A 21884-nucleotide genomic window follows, 5' to 3' on the forward strand; every position below is an offset into this window, starting at 1 on the left:
CCTATGTACAGCCTTCAACACGGAGCCTTGGCTCACACCGAACAACAAGCCATAAAGGGCCCCAAAATTACTAGTGTAAAACCTGTATTTGATTATTTATTATTTGAATGTAGAAATTGATTAATAAAATCAGGATTGAAACTGACTTTTAACAATGCTAAGATAAAGATGTGATGTTTTTTTAATATTATATGTGAACTTATTTCGTCTTATATTTGGGTTTTTTTGTACACAGAGATTTCAGAGTTTCACTTTATGAAACAGCACACTTAGGCAAAGAATATACTAAGTCTTTCCTCACTTATATCAGTAAATATAACACATGTTACTTTTAATCATACAAGCCTTATATATTATTGCCACCTTTTTTTAGTAATGCTGAGAGTGCTTATCTAAATAGAATAAGGTTGAAGGATGGGTCCATTGGTTTAATATGATAACTACTTGAACTTTAATAAGCAGTAAAAGAACAGTCAGGTCGATTTTAAAAGAGATTAGATAATCACAAATTTCACGATACATGAGGAAAATCAACATTCAGGACTAGCTGTTGTAAGATATATATTTTGTAACTGTCAATAACATGTAGTTTGATACTGTGAACTGACAAGTCTCTTTCTCATGTATCAAACTCTATTCCAGTCATAATCTAGACAATCAATAGAATTAACAGAAAATGTTAAAATCACCATTGACACCATTTACTTCAGATGTAATGCCAAAATATATATATATATATATATATATAGATATAATGTATCTTAATGCAGAAATGAAGCTCCAATCACCGACCTTTTCTGGTACTTCTAAAAGAATCCAGAAGCATTAATTTGCCTATCGTTATGTTTTTACTGCTTTGGTTTATATTAAAGATCCAATCTAACTTCTACATAATCAATTTTGAATTTTAAAGGGTACTATGAACTTACCTTTAGGTGTAGTTATATGAAGATGTCATTATTGGGTGATAAGGAGGTGATTTTAACCATCACTCATGCATGCCTTTTTCTATGTAAACATTCAAGTTTATGTATCGCCTCGAATAATATTGGTTAATGTGAGCTGCATGATCATTTCTACTCAGATCCACCAACTGACATTGGTCATGGTCTAGGAAAACAGACATTTGTATTGATTTGAATGACTTCAAAAGAGGCTTTAGAATATGTTAACATATGACAACAAATTTTGGTTACAATTGTTATAGTATAATGTCATCTGTAGACAATGATTTCACTGCTTTTTTATTCTTCTGTATGCCAATCATTAAGTTTATGTTCATTCTTTGTTCAATAATTGTGGATGACAGTTCATCTTATAATTTACGATCTTTGGAATTCTTCTTTAAACTATTTCTAAAAAGAAGGGAAGGTTTCTATTAATCTTAAAAGAAGGACGAAAGATACCAAAAGGACAGTCAAACTCATAAATCAAAACAAACTGACAACGCCATGGCTAAAAATGAAAAAGACAAACAAACATTAGCACATATGACACAAATGCTTAATTGATCCAACATCATAATAAGATGCCGTGTTTCATATATTTCATAGATAGAAAACAGACCTATTACCAAAACAATCAGGCTAAAATACTGAACTCTGAGTTAAATCCATAAAAACTGACAAAATCAAACTTCAAGAACCAACGGAACAAGTGAAACAAACATAATTTTCTAACTTCGTACAGGCATTTTCGGAGAAAATTGTGGGTTAAACGTTGTATTATTTCCAGTTGTTTATAGTTTTGTTGAATTAACAAATTCGGTTATCAACACAAACCGATATAATTGTTGTAAATACGACACGAACACAACGCTAAACGTCACTTATATCTTATATTGTAATGTAAAGACTTTGTGACGTGTCACTTGTTTACTTGGGCTTCTATAGATTGATTGCACATATAAGAACATGCAACGTTTTCTTACTTAAGTCACGTGTTCCCGACATTTTGGTGCCGTGTTGTGTAAGTCTCGCGCCAATTACAGCTGCCATTAACTCTAACTGCGGTAATGTTAAACTTTTAACCGGAGCTAGTCTTGTTTCTTTTCAATTGCATCCGAAATTAATTTCACATCGTCTTTGTCTAAGTCCGAAATGGACAATGTGCTGACCTTAGTTGCAGCTTCAAAAGAAATCAAACAAATAATTGAATCGCAAAATGTACAAAGTAAAATAGCAGATTTAGGTGTACAGTGGAGATTCATTCCGAATCGTGCTCCCCAGTATGGTGGATTTTGGGAGAGACTAATAGCAGTAATAAAAACTACGTTTAAAAAAAGTCCTTGGAAAAGCATTGGTCGATTTTCAAACCTTGTGCACTATTGTTACGGAAGTAGAAAGTGTAATGAACGACAGACCAATAACATACACCTCAATGAATATCAACGACAGTGAACCACTTACTCCATCGCACCTCTTATGTGGTAGGAGAATAAGATCGTTATCTTATCCACATTTAGAACCGGACAACAGTGACCTCGTGTTTATGGACTATTCATCATTAACTAAACAAAATGAACGACAAAGAGAATTATTCAGACACTTTTGGACAAGATAGAAAAATGACAATGTAACATCATTGAGGGAATACCACAAAGCATATGGAAATAACAATGAACAAATTAAAGTTGGCTACGTTGTTCTTGTGCATGATGAGTCAACAATTATTTAGAAAATGGTCATTGTAACTGAACTTATTCATGTTATTCGAAGGAACGATGGATTTGTGCATGCCGCTAAAATAAAGATGAAGACAACCGAAACGACAAGGCCGATAGTATAACTATATCCGCTTAAAATTACATGTAATACGAGAAAAGATGATACATGTGAACAAACTACCACACAAGACATTCGTCCAAGACGTCAAGCAAGTGTAAAGGCTGGTGAAAGAATTGGTTGAATCTGCCATCAAATCGAGATGATAAAGAACAGATGTGAACTTGTATACTTGGGCTTCTATAGATTGATTACATATATTAGAACATGCAACGTTTTCTTACTTAATTCACGTATTCCCGACATTAATAGGTTATATTTGACAATAATTGGGATCCTGTAGCCAAAAACTATGTCAACATACGTCACAGACATTCAACACAACTAACTAAAAAAATCAAACATACAAACAAATCTAATAAAGACGCCAAAACAAAAAATGCAGTTGATAGTAAAGTTGACAATGCCAACAACATAGTTTTTGTAGTTGATAGCATATGGACAAATAATTTGAAAAAAAAGGTAGTTGATAGTACATACCATATATATCATACATTTATCGAAAAAAAGTATGAATAAGTCAAATATAAATTCAAATTAAGTAAATGGAAATAACACACCAGGACCAACCTGTACCCGGAAAGATCAAGTCAAAAACACGGTAGTGGAATGGATAAACACCGAGTCACGTCAAAAGTCATAGGACCTAAAATATATAACTCATATTGGTTTTGAGAGTTTCTATTTTATGTTGACAGTATGTGAAAGAGAGGCTAAAGTTAAAAAACTGACATTCAAACACATATGTCGAAAATAAACTGACAACGATATGGCTAACAAAGAAACGGCAAACAGACAAACGATAGTACACAGATCAGTATATATAAAACTAAGGACAGAGCAATACCAACCCCACCGAAAACGGGTTCATCTGGAAGTTCTATAGCAGTTAACACAGCCTTCATACACCTAATTCTATCCTTAAGGAGGCTCGCGGGTATAAGATTTTCAGAAAAAAAATAAAACATTTATTTTTTATTACAAATTTTATTACATACCTTAAGAAGTTGTTACTTTATCATATGGTACAAAAATCATTCCAAAAAATCAATTCGTGTTGGCCCCAGGTGACTTTTAAAATGTAGATATTATTGAAAAAGCTCCAAATTATCTCTCTTTGGTGCTAAAATGCCATTTTTGGCATTAAAATCGAAATATCTTTTTTAACTCATCGGTGACCTATATTTGTTATTGTTGTTTTCGAATGAGCTGTACATCAACTAAATAATTTTTAAAATTTAAGCGATTTCTGTAATTCAGTTCTTTTTTTTATTTCGATATTACTGCTTTTTCTCCTATTAGTTCAACAGAAAAAAAGGACATTAACAAAAATGTATGCTTCTTTCGAAGGCTGATTGTGAGCGTAAATGAGCGGTGACCCCATTTTTTTATTTCATTTTTCTATTAAGTATAAGATAAGTTCATTTATAGAAAAATATAGCGAAATCTTATATTAAATAAAAAAAAATGATTTAGACCCGCGAGCCCCCTTAATTGGTCTGATTGTATATGATGTTGTTGAGAGTAAGAAGAAGTCAACTAAGATCTGGCGTCTTTATAAATGCTTATGTGTAGCCAATTGTAAACCTTGCAATAACCTTTGTGTAAACTAAATCAGTGTAAAGCTCATATTGCAAAAAGGTAAAACGGGTGACAAATTATAAAGTAGTAAGACTATTGATACTAAATAATTTATTAAGGCATGTAAGTATTCGTATTTCAAAAGTCCACTCTTAATATTTTTATTCACCCATTTTAAAGTAAAATCGTAAACAAATCGGATAATAAAGACTATGCAGACTGTAAACAATTTTCAAATGAAAAAACAGTATTGAAAACACGTAACTAAAATAATTAGTAATTGAAAAATCACTATTTTACAATAAACATTTAGACAATATTTATTAGATAATTTTAAATGTCTGTGCATGTATCTACATATATATATAATACAATTATATAATAAGCGTACATAAAATACTCCACACATCATTTATGTTCTAAAAACTAAAAACAAACTCTTTTTTCTTTGACTTTTACAACAGAAACCTATGTAAATTTTTGCATTGATCAATTACACTTTAATTTGGAATTAGATTATAAGCATTTGCTTGTAGATTAATGAACATAATTAATATGGATGTTTGATTTTGAATTCTGTACTATTCATCGGGACAGATGACACAACAATCTACCATTAATATACATTAATTTGTGTAAAAGAAATATGCATATAGATAAATATTAGTTCAAGAAATCTGAATCATTTTTTGTTCTTCAAACTTCTTTAACAAAAGAGACTACTGCCAAGTTCGTTATACATAATCTTTCCTCAAACTACATTATAAAATCTACAAATTTGAAATCTTCTGAACTCAATAAATTTTCATAAACATGAAATATAAAATACAACTAAGCTCACATGACAAATACTATTATCACAACACAAATTAACACATATACAGTAATACTAAAAAGATGGCTACTCAAATATGGAACATTGCACTACATATGAACTTCTGGGGAAAACATGAAAATTGCATTATCTGTGATAGATTGAGATGGTATACGCAGGGATATTTCTAAAATTCATTGATAATTGGCAATTTTGAAAATGAGATACAAATAATCAAATATATTCCTCCAATTTGAAAAAAGATCTCTGCATATTTATTTTGTACAAAGCTCAATTTCACAAACGATAAAATTAATTCTGCAATAAAATTGAGAATGGAAATGGGGAATGTGCCAAAGAGACAACAACCCGACCATAGAAAAAAACAACAGCAGAAGGTCACCAACAGGTCTTCAATGTAGCTAGAAATTCCCGCACCCGGAGGCGTCCTTCAACTGGCCCATAAACAAATATATACTAGTTCAGTGATAATGAACGCCATACTAATTTCCAAATTGTACACAAGAAACTAAAATTAAAATAATACAAGACTAACAAAGGCCCGAGGCTCCTGACTTGGGACAGGCGCAAAAATGCGGCGGGGTTAAACATGTTTGTGAGATCTCAACCCTCCCCCTATACCTCTAGCCAATGTAGAAAAGTAAACGCATAACAATACGCATATTAAAATTCAGTTCAAGAGAAGTCCGAGTCTGATGTCAGAAGATGTAACCAAAGAAAATAAACAAAATGACATTTCAACACAAACCCTACTACCATTCTTTTACACAGTGTGCTATAGTTTTTAAAGGTACCAGGATTATAACTATAAATAGCAATATATCAAAACACTTAAACATTTTCCCTTAAGAAACTATCAGGAGCATATAATAATGATTTTGTCTGATTCAAACAGGTGCCTAATGATAATTTGAGTTTCCCTAAATTGATCAGGATAAAACGTTTACAAATTGAAGTTGATGGGGAGGGAAATAATGATATTGGTTCAATTGTCATTGGTCTATATTACAGTTACTATACAAAATATTGGCCATACTAGTGAAAAGTAAAATCACAAAAATACTGAACTCCGAGGAAAATTCAAAACGGAAAGTCCATAAACATATGGCAACATCAAATGATTAAACACATCAAACAAATGGTCAACAACTATCATATTCCTGACTTGGTATAGGCATTTTCAAATGTAGAAAATGGTGGATTAAACCTGGGTTTTTTTATAGAGTGAACATGTATTCGTTCCTCTATACATACTTATATGTTGAGCCCATGAACTGAAAATTATTTGTTGATGGAACATCAGCTGGCAGTGGTAGTGTTTTAACTTATTTTCTCTGACATGATTATTGATAATCTGAAAAAAATCATTCATAGAGTAAACTTCCAAGAAAGATGATTTACAAATGTTACATTCCTTTGAAAACAATATCTCTCTTTTGATAGCTATATTATGTATATTACAGTATTATGATTAAAAAGGTTTTAACATCACAAAAAGTTTGAACATATGAAAATATCAAGCTATGTAATTTTGAATATTGTCAACACAGTATTTAACACTAGTTGTCTTTGTTTACTATCTTACCAGTAAGAACACTTTTAATGAATAATATTAAACACGTTATTATTTGATTCAGAGATAGAGTGGAACAGATAAGAAATGTAGAATCAGTCAAGGTTTCAACATTTGGTCAGCTTAGAAGGTAAGAATGTTTTTATGACCAGTAATGTTTCTGAATTGCTTCAATACAGTATCAACACACGTTCCTTTCCCTTAAACATGTAATATGCAATGTAGGATTGGTATGAGTGTCTAGACGTAATTGTCTTTATCTATATTTTACCAGTGTAGAATATATACCTGCATGTGCATCTAGATTGCGTTGTCATTGATTACATACTCATCGATTCTACTGTTGACCAGCACTTCGTTAAAGGAAATTGATCAAATGGTATTTTTTTTTACCTCAATAACTGATTATATTGCTTTACATACTATACTGTACCAAACATGTCATCATCTAACAAAAAACATGTTTCACAATGATAGCCATATGCTGATGTGACGTCGGTTTCATTCTTTTTCATGAAAGATGCTCAGAATATTTCTATTAAATACAACCATCTTATTTTGTGTTGTGTTGTAGCTGACAATAAACCTGCCTTTCAGCACTTCTATGTTGTTTATTTTGACCTTTTTCGTATGTTTAAGATCATTTGAGACATGATGTATTGAACGGTCATCACAGGTGACATATAAACTGCCATCTTGTAGAGAAGTTATAAGGGCTGGAACTGATGGTAATGTCTTGGTATATACTTTGTTATCAGAACAACTGTACATCTTTAATGTCTTATGTTTATTGATGGAGAGGTCACTGAAGAATATTCTGTCACCAGAAGCATGTAATCCGAATGGTGTGTAGCCTGTTTCTATAGTCTGCACTGTCTCTCCTGTCTGATGATCAACAATTAGTAGTCTACCTTCCCCACCGACTACAAATTTGTTGTTTACCATTGTAATTCCACTATAAAGATTAATACCAGGTACTGATATGGAATTAAGTTTGTGTTTATTGTTTATGTCATACACCTCTATATAATTGCTGCCCTGCTTTGCAACTAAAACACCCACTGTAGAGTTGTTGACTGCTGTTACCCACCATTTTTCACCTTCTACAGGTAAACTGTCAATCTGTGATAGATCTGTGTTACAGAGTAGTAGACTGTCCTTGTAAGGGGAACAAATCATCAGTCTACCGTCATCCATCATCTTTACAGTTGATATGAATCCCATCTTGTCAGCATTAAACAGTGATTGCAGATTGAGCTGATTGTGAAGGAAGAATATATCTTTTCCTATTTGATACTGCTTTCTGTTTCTTCTTGGTTGATCATTACCTAAATAGAAAATAAAACAGTAAACAAGAATTGAGAAAGTTTATTATATGTTGTAAATTTTTCATAAAGGTCTAATTAAACCTAATAAGCAATGACAAAAATTCAAAGAAAACTTGCTCAACTAAGCTTAATTTTTTAAACATTTTGGCCAGGGTGCATTCATGTGTATTTGTGTAGTGTCATACAGATCATTGGAACTGAAACCCCAACCTATTTACCAGACAGACAAACACATTTAAGATATATTTCATATTTGAGCATTGAAATAATTTATTCCAATTTTTATGCTTTTTAAAATTCTCATCACAAATACTTCACAAGGCCAGTATATGTATTTTGTGTCATCAGTTCTTAGCTTGTATTCACATCTTTTTTTAGAGATCACAAACTACATGCAAAAAATATCAGTTTTTTTAATATCATAACAAGGGTCATCCATATTTTTTTCAAGTTTTACATCAAGGTTTAAAATTGTAAGTTCACTTGCAGTAAATAAACTCATCATATATACCAGGACTAAATTTTGTGTATACGCCAGACGCGCGTTTCGTCTACAAAAGACTCATCAGTGACGCTCGAATCCAAAAAAGTTAAAAAGGTCAAATAAAGTACGAAGTTGAAGAGCATTGAGGACCAAAATTCCTAAAAGTTTTGCAAAAAACAGCTAAGGTAATCTATGCCTGAGGTAGAAAAGCCTAAATATTTCAAAAATTTTAAATTTTGTAAACAGTTAATTTATTATTATAACCATATCAATGATAATTCATGTCAGCACAAAACGTACTAACTACTGGACCTGTGAGCACGGGTAAAGCGTATCATGTTTGTCAAATGAATATATGTTTATAGAGTATACTTTTTTTATGTAAAAGCTTGCACTTTTAATTATTTTCCTTTTATTAACAATATATAAGTGTTTTCGTAGCAAACACGACTTGTTTGTGGGTGTTTAAACGAGATGTATTTCAACTTTCATTTTGTATTTCGCAGTCGCTGCAATCAAATATTTATTTTCCGGGGTTAAACCGTATTGATATACTGTAGATTCAAAACTATTTATTATCGCGATTTGTAAAGAATTGACTAATTGCGAGAACAATTATTTCGATATCGGGAAAATCTGCATACAGATATTTGTAAAAGATATCATAATGAGAATTCTTAATATTGCGATACTCTTCCAGCCGCTTTTTCGCATTAATGAAAACCTCGGAAAAGTTTCCTAATTTACAGAATAGATTTAATTTTCTATCAGCTACAAGAAAACCCGGAAACCTAGTTTATTGAATTGTTCTTATATTGCTGTGACTGTCATATAAGTGAGAGATTTAGCACTATAAAACCCGGTTCAATCTACCATTTTCTACATTTGAGAATGCCTGACCAAGTCAGCAATATGACAGTTGTTGACCATTTGATGTGTTTTATCATTCGTCTTCAATTTGTTTTGTATGATTTATAATCCTTGTTTTCACGGTGTAAATGACTAAAGTTGAATATTTCAACTAATAACATTAAAATTTATCACTTTGTTAATGAATCAGCTAGCTAAAACAAGATACATATTACAAGAAAGCAGTGACTGTATATGACTGTAAACGATTTACTGTTACTTGATTGTAAGTGTAATCTACGAAAGCCGAGAAGGATCATTCAAAATTCAAAATTCAGAATTCAAAATTCAGAATTCAAAATTCAAATTTCAAAATTCAAAATTCAAAACTCAAAAATAAATATTGCGAAATCATAACACGTGTTTCCGGTATGAAGAACTGTCATCCTGCCACCTTTTAGACAGTTTTACCCTAGAACAGTTTTAGACAGTTCTACCTAGAACTGACCAAAGTTTTAGACAGTTCTACGACTAGAACAGTTCTACAACTAGAACAGTTCTACGACTAGAACATGTACACTTCTACGACTAAAACAGTTTAGAACTGATTTAGTCAGTGCTACTGCTAGAATTGATTTAGTCAGTTCTATTCATAGAAAAGTTTTAAGAACTCTTTGTCTTAACTATACAAAAGTAAAAAGAATATAATATATTTTGCGTGTGGCTTTATCAACGATAGTTATAACACTGAATGGTGACCAGTGAGATGTCCTTACTGCAGTGACGTCATTTAGAACTGTTCTACAATCCTGACAGGTTTGGTCAGTTCTACGGCTAGAACAGTTTTTGACAGTTCTGCTGACAGTTCTACGGTTAGAACTGATTTGGTAATTTCTGCTGACAGTTCTACGACTAGAACTGATTTTGGACATGCAGTTCTACCTAGAACAGTTATAGATAGTTCTACCCTAGAACTGATCCTGGCAGTTCTACTTCGAACAGTTCTAGGTAGATATGTTTTAGGACCAGTCTAGAACAGTTCTATGACAGATTATTCTGAGAGTTCTAATGAGAGGTTAGAAGTGATCTCCACTGTACAAGGGCAATAACTTTAATAAACAAAAACACTTTTAATTTGTTCTTTAACACTTTTTATTAACATTTTGAAAGCTTCAGAGCAAAAGCTGATGACCAAATATTTACACAAAATAGACTGACACGACCGCAACATAAATTAGATTAAAGCTAGATTCACACTGCTGATCAGATCAATTCTATACCCGACTACTCAAATTTCCACGATCAAGCGTAACCAATTTTTTGATCGGGACTGTTTGCATTTGGAGTTTCTACCCGACTGCTACCAGACCGCAAAAGACTCAAACTCGACCTTTAACGACTCCTTCACGACTTCTTCACGACTGATCATAGAATCCAGCCACTAGTTCAATATCTTTTCGATGATCCCGACCAATTTACGATCCTTACATGATCTTTACTCGACTTTCTCGACTAAGTACCCGGCCACGTCCACTTGTATTTTTGTCCATCTGACGAGTTACATGTAAGCCTTTTTCAACTGATTGTTATAGTTTGTTCTTATGTTGTACTGTTATACCACTAACCCAGGTTAGGGGAGGGTTGTGATACCGCTAACATGTTTAACCCCGCCACATTATTTATGTATGTGCCTGTCCCAAGTCAGGAGCCTGTAATTCAGTGGTTGTCGTTTGTTTATGTGTTACATATTTGTTTTTCGTTCATTTTTTTATATAAATAAGGCCGTTAGTTTTCTCGTTTGAATTGTTTTACATTGTCATATTGGGGGCCTTTTATAGCTGACTATGCGGTATGGGCTTTGGTCATTGTTGAAGGCCGTACGGTGACCTATAGTTCTTAAATTCTGTGTTATTTTGGTCTCTTGTGGACAGTTGTCTAATTGGCAATCATACCACAACGTCTTTTTTATAAATCAACAATACTCGATCTCAACACGATCCTGACTAGACCAGATCGACATGATCGTATAATAGTATTGGTCGCAGAAATAATCGGTATTGGTCGGTTGAGAACATATTCAGTATAAAACGTACAATGAATAAAATGTCTTATTTTCGAGCCCCCTGCACTATAGAGGAGAAAATTAAGTGTTATCCTTGTCCGTCTCATCGCCCAACAGTCCGTACGCTGTATAACTCTAGTTGTCTCCAACCAATAGTATATAAAACTTATATGCAATACTTTGCACCACAAAACACAGAAAAAATTAATCTGGGTTGTGTCAATTTTTCCGTTCTATCGTTATGTCCCTTTAGAAATGAAAAAAATTGCCGAATTTTTTGTTTCCATTTTCTAAGTTATGTTTGCCTCAACAAAATGTTATGAAAATTACAAATATATATATAACCCCAAAACTCAGATCAAGTTGAAATAGCGGGTCATCATACATTTATGTGTCCCGTGGACTAAACTTGAATTGTGGCGAAGAAAATGAACATGAAGCAACGACGCCGAGAAATATGTGTGAGGCTTCAGTTAGCTGACACGTCGATTCTTGTTCGAGAGGCCTGAGAGACAGTTGCGGGATATTTTTTTTTCTGTTTATTGTAGAAAAAAAAATGCCTTAGTTTGGCAAAAGGGTCTAAGAGAACTGAAAATTGTAATGCATGAAAATAAATTCTTCACAAAGCACAATATGAATGAAACAAGAGATTCTGACGAGCTTGTGTCGCTCACCTTGTTTATTGTTTTGGAAATCATGTAAAATAAGGTGAAAATCACAACAAATAGTACAAGATACCAATTTAACGATTAAGACCAAGTGTAGTTTAATTTGGCCTAATAGTTAAATTAATAGTAGGTCATTCCTGAAGTGTAGTCTTACATTAGTAACTGAAGACCACTTATCATTATTTAAATAAGTGTTCAAGATGTGACCATTTGAAATTGTTTTAACATTTTCCCTTGGACTTCTTTACAGAAAACCCCTATGTTTATTTTCGTCCTGAACTTGCATGAAATATTTGCCACTGGACGTTAATAATCAAATAATCAATCGATTTTTAGCCATGGCGGCAATGTTGGTTGGATGGCAGGATCATCGGATACATTTTTTAATCAAGATACCCTACTGAAAATGGTGGCTAAGTTTAATTCTATGTGTTCCAGTTGATTCAGTGAAGAAGAATTTTTTGTAAAAGTTTACAAAATTTACAAAAAATTGTAAACAATTAAGTATAAAGGGCAATAACTCCTTAGGGGTCAATTGACCATTTTGGCTATGTTTGCCTATTTGTTGATCTTACTTTGCTGAGCATTATTGCTGTTTACAGTTTACATGTATCTCTATCTATAATCTTATTCAAGATAAACCAATAACTGCAAATTGTCCTTACAATTACCAATTCAGGGACAGCAACCCAACTACGGGTTGTCTGATTTGTCTGGAAATTTCAAGGCAGATCTATCATAACCACATGAAATTTTGAAATACTATGGCTTTTCTACCTCAGGCATAGTTTACCTTAGCTGTGTTTGGCAAAACTTTTAGGAATTTTGGTCCTCAATGCTCTTCAACCTCGTACTTTATTTGGCCCTTTTAACTTTTTTGGATTCGAGCGTCACTGATGAATACTCGTGTATGGCCGAGTAGAGATCGAAGAGTGATCGAATGTGGTCGCGTAGAGATCGGGTTTTGGTCGAGTTGGTCTAGGATGAAAAAAATATAGAAGTCGCAGTGATCATGAAGCGATCGGCATTGGTCGAGTTAATCTTGACCACATATCTTACAGATTGACGTTGATCGAGAAATGATCGGATATTAGTCGAGCAAAGATCGAAATGATCAAGTACTGATCGGTAAACTATTTGTATTCCGACCTAACTCGATCTCTACACGATCCTTTCCCGATCAATTCGATCGCTACTCGACGAATTATTGATCTCTTCTCGAGTGACTGGCTTCTCGATCCTTACTCGAATGTTTTTGACATGTCAAAAACTCTCGGGTAGAAAGTCAGATCGATGACGACCCGAACATTCTTGTTGATTGAGACGGAACAGACTCCCGATCGCTTAATTTGTCTTGATCGAGATTGATCGAGTTGGTCTGATCGGTAGTGTGAACCTAGCTTAAAAATGCGCGATTCTAGTCGGAGAGATTGCGATACGATCTCAAAACGACGTTACTACGACCATCTCGTTCTCTCTGCGACCCAACTACGCTTCTTCTACGACTATACCACGATTATACTACGCTTTTCAAGACCTTAGTACGATTCTAGCACGCTGATGCAGTCCTCATCCTACGACCTGATTTCGTTCATACTACAACCATTTCGAGTTCTAGTCATGCTCATTGTCATTGTCTTTAAAATACATAAAAGCTCCTCAGGTTTTGATTTTGTATCAGTACCACTATTACTTTATGAAATATCGTTATTTGATCTAGATGGATTAGCAATACGTTGATTCAGGTTGGATTGTTGATTCGACATCTCTACTGGATAAGGATTCGTACCATAGGCCCATCTGACTCAACTACTACCCCTACCGCCACGCACACAAGTTCTGGTGGATGTTGGTGGCATGTCAGTGTTGTTTTCTGGAATTCTACTTATTAATGACAGTTGGAAGGAATGGAACAGTATTAATATGGAATATGATGTGGATATTATTGATGAGAGCGTAATTGGATCGCGGTATGCACTTGCTAAGATCGTATAATGATCTTGATAAGAGAGTGCTATAATTGCAGAAGATGCGTGGTAAGATCGTTTTGAGGTCGGATTAATCGTGGTATGTCGTAGTGAGAACTTATTGAGCGTAGTAAGATCGCGATAATCGTTTTTAGGTCGCAGAATAAGAGTGGTGAAAACGTGGTATAATCGTAGCGGGATCGTTGAATAAGCGTAATGAGAACATAGTAGCATCGTGGAAACAACAAAAAATCCCATTTTCATGCCGCTCATACCGCGACCTCACCACGATCTGATTTATTTTAGATCGTGGTGAGCGTAGTGCGATCGTTGTCTACTGTGACTGGGGAATTAGGGGTTTATTGACAATGGTCATTTGACTTATTTGTAGATCGTAGTTTTCTTAACATTATTGCTGCTTTCAGTTTATCTTTATCTATAATAATATTCAAGATGATAACCAAAAACATCATAAATTCCTTAAAATTGCTAATTCAGGGGTAGCTACTCAGCAACGGAATCTCTGATTCGTCTGAAAATTTCAGGGCAGATATATCTAAACCTGATGAACATTTTTATCTTGTCAAACTTACTCTAAATGCTTAAGTTTCAAAGATATTCTGAAATTTCATTTGTTTTCGATGGTATCATTTTCGTAGATTAAGGAAAACTTGCATATTCGTGGATACTTACTTTCGTGGTTTTGTGGAAGTCTGCGTACACGCCTAACGCCTATATAAAAATTGACATTCGTTGATCATTTAATTTCATGGTTCACTTGTACCAACGAAATCCACAAATATATGTATCCAACGAATAATAATGAATCTACAGTAAGCCAAAAAGCTGCATTTACCCCTACGTTGTATTTTTAGCAATGGCGGCCATGTTGGTTGGCAGGCGGGGTCGTCTGACATATTTCTTAAACTAGATACCCCAATGATGATGTCCAAGTTTGTTTTAAATTGGCCCAGACGACGACGACAGATCCAAATGATGAGGAAAGCTCACTTGATCTTGACCTTTTAGGTCAAGTGAACTAAAATTGAATATCTTATTTAGATTGTTCTTAAACTAAATGCAATCAATATTGAACTCTACGCCAGGTCGACTGTTGACCTCAATTTACCTGAGAATGCAGACGCACATATTTTATTGCGCCGGCAACAAATTTGCTTGAAAGGTGAATCAATTTGAAATACGATCTAATAAGAAATAGTTGCGGCATGACAAGCTAGGGGATCTAGGATTTTGGAAAGGGGGCGAGGTATAATAAGATCTTTTTTAAACGTTTTGGCTAAAACAACATAAAATAAGTGTAAAATGCACTTTTGCAACAGTTCCTGTATATCTTATAGTTAAAGTGTAAGGGTTGGACATGTTTGATGCCGTATTCTCCCAATTACTTGTCTATAATAAAATTATTAAAACCTTTTTTTTGGCTAAAAAACCATAAAATTTGTCAGTAAAAATGTACATGGAAGATTTTCATTTGTTGTATGTTTAGATAGCATAACCTCACAGACTTCTTGTTGTAAACTAGATATAAGCCGGGCTATTCAATGAAATTACTATAATAAAATTAAGAATGGAAATGGGGAATGTGTCAAAGAGACAACAATCCGACCATAGTGGAGACAACAGCTGTAGGCCACCAAAGGTTCTTCATTGTAGTGAGAATTAACTCCCGCACATGAGACAAGATAGACAAACAAGCAATGTTTATCCGACACGAGTTAAGAAAGACAAACAAGCAATATTTATCCAAAAATGATTGACACCCAACAAGGGAGTGAGGGGTTCCAAAACAACCAAGGCTACGAATGAGTCTGAAATGACAACGAATTTATGAATGGCGGTCAACAAATGGAGACATAAAGGTCAAACCCAGCAGGCAGGTTGCAGTCGTGCTTTGAAAAAAGTATTCAATATATCAGTCCGGCGAAACAGACACTCTGGTCAGATATGGGATTTGCATTCGAACCGTGAAACAAGCCCCCCCCCCCCCTCCCCCCCCCCCCAACAAAATACGCCGATGTTTATTCATCATGTTCATTTATTGCTAGAAATGTTTTTTTCTAATAGCCAAAAAAAAAAACACAAAAAAAAAACGGACAAGATTGTTGTTTTCAATGCATATATATATAGCCAGAATCTTTGTTTAAGGCAAAACTCAGACTGCCTCCGTAAATCAAATGGTTCTAACCTTAGAATCAAAATCTATCTAGAGCTTACTGACTGGGGATCATTATTCAGCTATGTTATTAATAGACTGGGGCGTGTGGGGTTAAACATTGCTTTCGTAGGTAAATAATATTAACGTGAAACTTTTTTCCCAAGAATGTAATAAAGTATTACTTTCTGTTTAGTGAAATTGTGAAATAGAAGTCTATATGTTCTTGCTAAATCCTTTGTCGGTTTGAAGGTGTCATGCTTTTTATCCTCAGCCTAAGCAATGTGTTACTGTAATTTGAATTTCCAAATGACTCGAGTAACACTTTTTTCGACGCACGAGTCAACTCCACCGTAGCAAATCACATGACTTTGACATAATCCATAATATATTACAGTAAATACGAGCGAAAAATATCTTTATAAGTAAAGAATCGTCGCATGAAAATTAGATACACGCACGGGAAATCGCGTTCACGAAGTCTAGTCTGATTAATCATTGTACAAAAAACAAAAGTGCAAGCAAAAAGGGGGGCTACGCCCTCTACGACCCCTCTGGATCCGTCACTGCAACCACAAATTTATAGGAAAGAAATGCTGTAACAGAAAGAAGATGTCATGAGAAATGACCTTGAAATAACTTATTGAAAGAAATACATTCAATATTGTAACGTGACCGAGGGGAGGAACGACACCGACACAGACGGACAGACATAATCATACTATGGCACAACAATACGACAATGTATCCTATGGTAATTCCCATGAACTAAATAATACGTAATCTGTTCATTCACAAATTTACATTACTTCAGATGCATTGACAAACTACGTTACAAAGTTTTAACATATAAACTTTAAAAACCAAGTCCTTCAGTATCTATACTGATTAAAACAATCGTGACAGTACTACAGCTTCTAGTATCTTGACCAACTGACCTTTATCATAGAGTTTAATTACTTTCTCTTTAGACAAAACAAATAGGCATAACTAATTTTATTACCCTACACCCCAAAACATCGTTACTTGTCTTAATTAATCTGACAGTTCAACTTTAACTGCAGATAATAAAACTAGCCATTTGTCAAATAAGCCTTGCGTCATTAATTTTCTATGTACACAAATAAACATTTATAAAGCAAATGAGTAAGAGGTAAATATTTACAAAACATAAATATTTCAATACCGTTTTTCAAAGAGTCCTATTCATCCTATATTTGTTTTGGTGTAATTGCAACACAATTGTTAGCTAATTTTCTTTAGCCTTTTTCTAATTATTATTCATTACTTCAATTAATAAATTAGTATACCTTTCTAAACATATAATAAACACTATAACATCTTAACCAGCAGCCATCCTTCACCGAGGTAAGTCGATGCACAGAAACCACGTGACAAAGAAACGGGGGGAATCGGAATCGGAATTCTTTATGTTTTGAATTATGAATTATGAATTTTGAATTTTGAATTTTGAATTTTGAATTTTGAATGATCCTTCTCGGCTTTCGTAGTAATCCTCCACTAACTGCAGTTTACTAAAATTTCTGACCAAATTGCAATTATTTTATCAACCCAAATTTTTCAACTGGTTAAAACTTCTGTACATGATGTAGAAAACATCACACACGTTGTGAAAGTGCAAAGTGATAGAATAACCCATATTTACAATCCTAGTAGTCTTTAATGCCTCTCCATTGATATTATGAAAATAATTGTCAGAATTTATATACATGTTTTATATGATTGTCATGCGAAATTTGATAGGTAGTAATTTTTGAAATGCTATCAAAGTATCCAAATTAAGCTTTAATTCATTTTTTTCTTAAAAACGTCTCCTTTTTCATAAAGCTCAGACATCATTTTGATTTAAAACAGGTTATATTCAATAAAATGTATGTGAAATTACATACGTTGTTAATAGATTTTCATTGGAGATAATCAAAAATCATTGATCTTTTGAAATATTGATCTTATCTTCCTTTAAAAATTCAAGAAAACTTATTTAAGATTAAAGAATATTGCATCAAGTATTTTGGAGACTAATCTAAAGAAAACTTTGTAACATGTATTGATTAAAACCATTTAAAAGAAATAAATCAAAAACTTAAATTTGAACATTTTTTATCAATTCAAAATTGACTTTCTATCACCTTTCGAATTACAATTTCAAAAATGATACGTATGAATTATACATGTCAAATTTCTTAACAGTATTGTAGTGGAAATAAAGTCTAATATGATTGCAAATATGCTTTATTTTATCACTTTGCACTTTCACGACTAGACTGTTGTTTTCCACCCAGTTTAACAGTTTGGATTGATAAAATATATTGAAATGTGGTAAGAATTTTGAATAAACTGCTATAGATGTAAATCAACACTCACAGTCAATCATAGAATTACAACTATTGTATTAAAGATGAAATAATCTTTTAATGACAGACAAATATGGAGACCTTTTTCTGCACATAGCGAAATGTGACTTCTTCCCTCCCAAAGAAGCTTGTCTTTAGAAGGAGATCTCAAAGACTTTTCGTGGTAAATAGATTTAATTTAAGATGTAGAAATGTTGTTTGTTAAATATTTAAATATTCATAAACTTACAGATAGGAATGATGATTTGTCTGCCACATTCACATGTCAAACCTTTATGTAGGAGTTCCTAAAATATAACAATACTGTTATTTGTATTTTTATAAATCAAAGTGAGCTAAAGCAAACAATATACAGACAAGTCCTTGATTTCTTTTTCATTGTTCAGCTTTAATGGTAAACATGCATCACCATGCAACTTGTTTATTAAACAGCATTTTTAAATATCGTACAACCGAAATGCATTGATCAAATGGAAATAAGGGATATTGTGTACTAATTCTTGACACAAAATATAATAATTTTCCAAATCCTTAAAGAAGACTGGTATTCAACTCAAAGTCAGAGTGAGGATCCAAGTATGGAGAAAGTGCTCACATCTAATGCAAGTTCAAGACACTTATAGCAACTGTTTAAACAATTATAGATGAAGATAATGCCTGCATCTGTGTCAGAAATTTGGGCTAGCATTAACACTTAATAGTCATCAGCAGGTGAAAGAATTCTAACAAATACCACCATAATTTTTACAGTCATTTTAATAATTAGTTTTTTGTTATTTACCTTAAGACAGTCATTTGTTTGCTGAACAGATGTCTCTATTCCTTTGATAGATTTCCCCAAAACTTGGACTCTTGTATCGATTACTTGAATAGTTGTATCCATTCCCTGAACTGTTGTCTGGACAGAACTGTTCAGTCCAGTTACGGTAGAACTAACAGCTTGGATGGATAAATGCACATTTTGCATGGTTGATTTTATCTTTAAAAAAAGGATGAAATAATTTTATCACATTGTTTGAATTTTAACATTATTGGAAATCATCTCTTAATGAAAACTTGTAATATTAAAATATATTTCTTAGGATCAGCCAAAATTGTGGATACATGCTATGGAAAATTGGTTCTTAATGCAAATATATTGCAAATGAAAAAATGCATTTTGTTTTTAAAGGTTGAATTTACAATAGGGCTTTAAATCAGTGTATTTTTCAGCTTTTTCAAAATGCTCGAATAATGTAAGAAAGCACCCTGTACATACTTTTGAAAAATCATAAATTCATGAATATAACAGACGAATGTAAATGTTACAGTAATGATAATCTGTATAGAATATATACCTCTTCTAACTGTTGTTGAAGGTCAAGAAGGCATGTGAAGTATTTTTTACACAATGACTCATCTAATGGTCTTTTCTCTATCCTAACAAGGTCATCATATTTAGTGGAATCAAGTCTCAGGACATACGTGACCAAGTCTGGCCATAATGTGTTGTATTCAGTTTGGGTAATACAACCTGTTGTATTATGACTCAAGTAATCATTCTTGTATTGTCGTAACAGTTGAACAGCTTCCTCTTCAGATTGCGATAGGATACAACAGTTTAACAAAATAAGGCTGGAAAGGCTGATATCCAATTCATTTAGTTGAACAGGATGAGCTGTGAATTTACAATGACAGTTGTGGATTCCTGGACCGGGATTTTCCGAATACAATTTTTTCCATTGGCAGTAAAACAAAGGCAGTGCAACATGGTTACGACATTTCGATTTGTCTTTACAGCACCATGAATTTCTGTGTCGTAGGTGAAATAGGGTGTGAATAACTGGTTGACTGTTGATAAATGCCGGAAGGGATCCAAACCCACCAGCTTTATAGTCATTCTCAATCTTCTGTTGAAACAAGGGAGTCACCACTTCTAAAATGACAGATCCTACCACTAGGTATCTACGTTGGTCTTCTCTGTCCATCCTTCAACTAATTGAAGAAAAAAATATAAACAGTTAATTTTTCAAATTGTGACTCGGGTGCAGAGTAGTCTCATTGGGACTTATACCACATCTTCTTATATATATATTAGTGTTAATTTTAGTGTCTGTTGCATATCTTCAAATATTCCTCATAAAAGTGATAAATATTGTTTTTTTTTATTACCGACGGTAACCTTAACAAATCTAATGTGGGGCAGACCTCATATGTATAAAAATAATTAATTCAACATAACCTATGATAAACAGGTTATCTGATTGTAGCAACAACAAGAAAGGAAATAGGTCAAATAGATATAAAATGTCTGATTTGAGCTGGTGAATTATACAATCTCAAGTTTATATTTTATAACCCATTTAATTTAAGATCTAATGTTTTGAAAATACTTAATAGTTATTTTCTATTATACATGTTATACTATTTGTCTTACCTCATTTCTTTTTAATTTTCCGTCATCTTGTGAAAACAACCTTGGGCTTAAAATCGTGAAAATTCGGTTGACTATTTATAGTACCATACAAAAGATCACATGAACATTAGGCTTAAACGTAAGGAAATTCCGTTTACTATTTATAGTACCATATAAAAGATCTTATGATATAATTTTTTATGTTAACAATAAACGAGAAACATCTAAAACTGTAATCGAAAAATTGTGAATGATAGAATTGTTTTTTTTTTAATACCAAATCAATCAATTAGATATTGGATAGAAAATCCTATCAGAAAACGTTACAGATAAAAGTAAGAGTTATCTAAAATTAGAGTTTTGTAAAAGTTGTGGTCCAACATTTGTTTGCATTTTCTTTTTGTAATGCATGACTCATTTGAAAAGATGCATTGTATTATGAATAAATTCTTAGCATATAAATTTAAAGAATGAGTTTGAGTTTTGTTCTAGTGGAGTGCACTTTCCTGAAGTAATGGTATTAAGGCGTAGAAAATTGTTATGGAAATAAGTTTAAGAGAAATAAAACCCTTCTACCTCTAGTGTTAAGATATTACTCTAGTTGGAAATATCTGCACCTGAATCTATATCAATGTATGATAGGTTTGTAAAATCACAACTTCATTAGTGACAACTTTATGCTTGTCCCATATAGATGTAAACCCATCCAAGGTATGATTCGACATATGTTCCAGCCTTGATGGTATTATAGTTCTTCTATTGTAACTGATAGAATTGTTATCTTATATTGTTGCAACTCTTTAGAATAGAT

The 21884-nt window shown here is 33.1% G+C and overlaps 1 protein-coding gene across 1 annotated transcript; it reads right to left on the minus strand.

The window, feature by feature from the left end:
- Positions 1-6686: 6686 nt before the first annotated feature.
- On the minus strand, positions 6687-21193 carry LOC139485556 (uncharacterized). Its single transcript, XM_071270124.1, has 5 exons — positions 21095-21193; positions 20016-20652; positions 19460-19657; positions 18908-18965; positions 6687-8100 (listed from the first exon to the last, which is right to left on the minus strand). The coding sequence occupies exons 2-5, from the start codon at positions 20643-20645 to the stop codon at positions 7274-7276; spliced, it is 1713 nt and encodes a 570-aa protein (XP_071126225.1). The 5' UTR covers positions 20646-20652; positions 21095-21193; the 3' UTR covers positions 6687-7273.
- Between the last annotated feature and the right edge of the window lie 691 nt (positions 21194-21884).

The sequence above is a fragment of the Mytilus edulis genome, chromosome 8 (assembly GCF_963676685.1).
Source record: "Mytilus edulis chromosome 8, xbMytEdul2.2, whole genome shotgun sequence".
Lineage (NCBI taxonomy): Eukaryota > Metazoa > Mollusca > Bivalvia > Mytilida > Mytilidae > Mytilus > Mytilus edulis.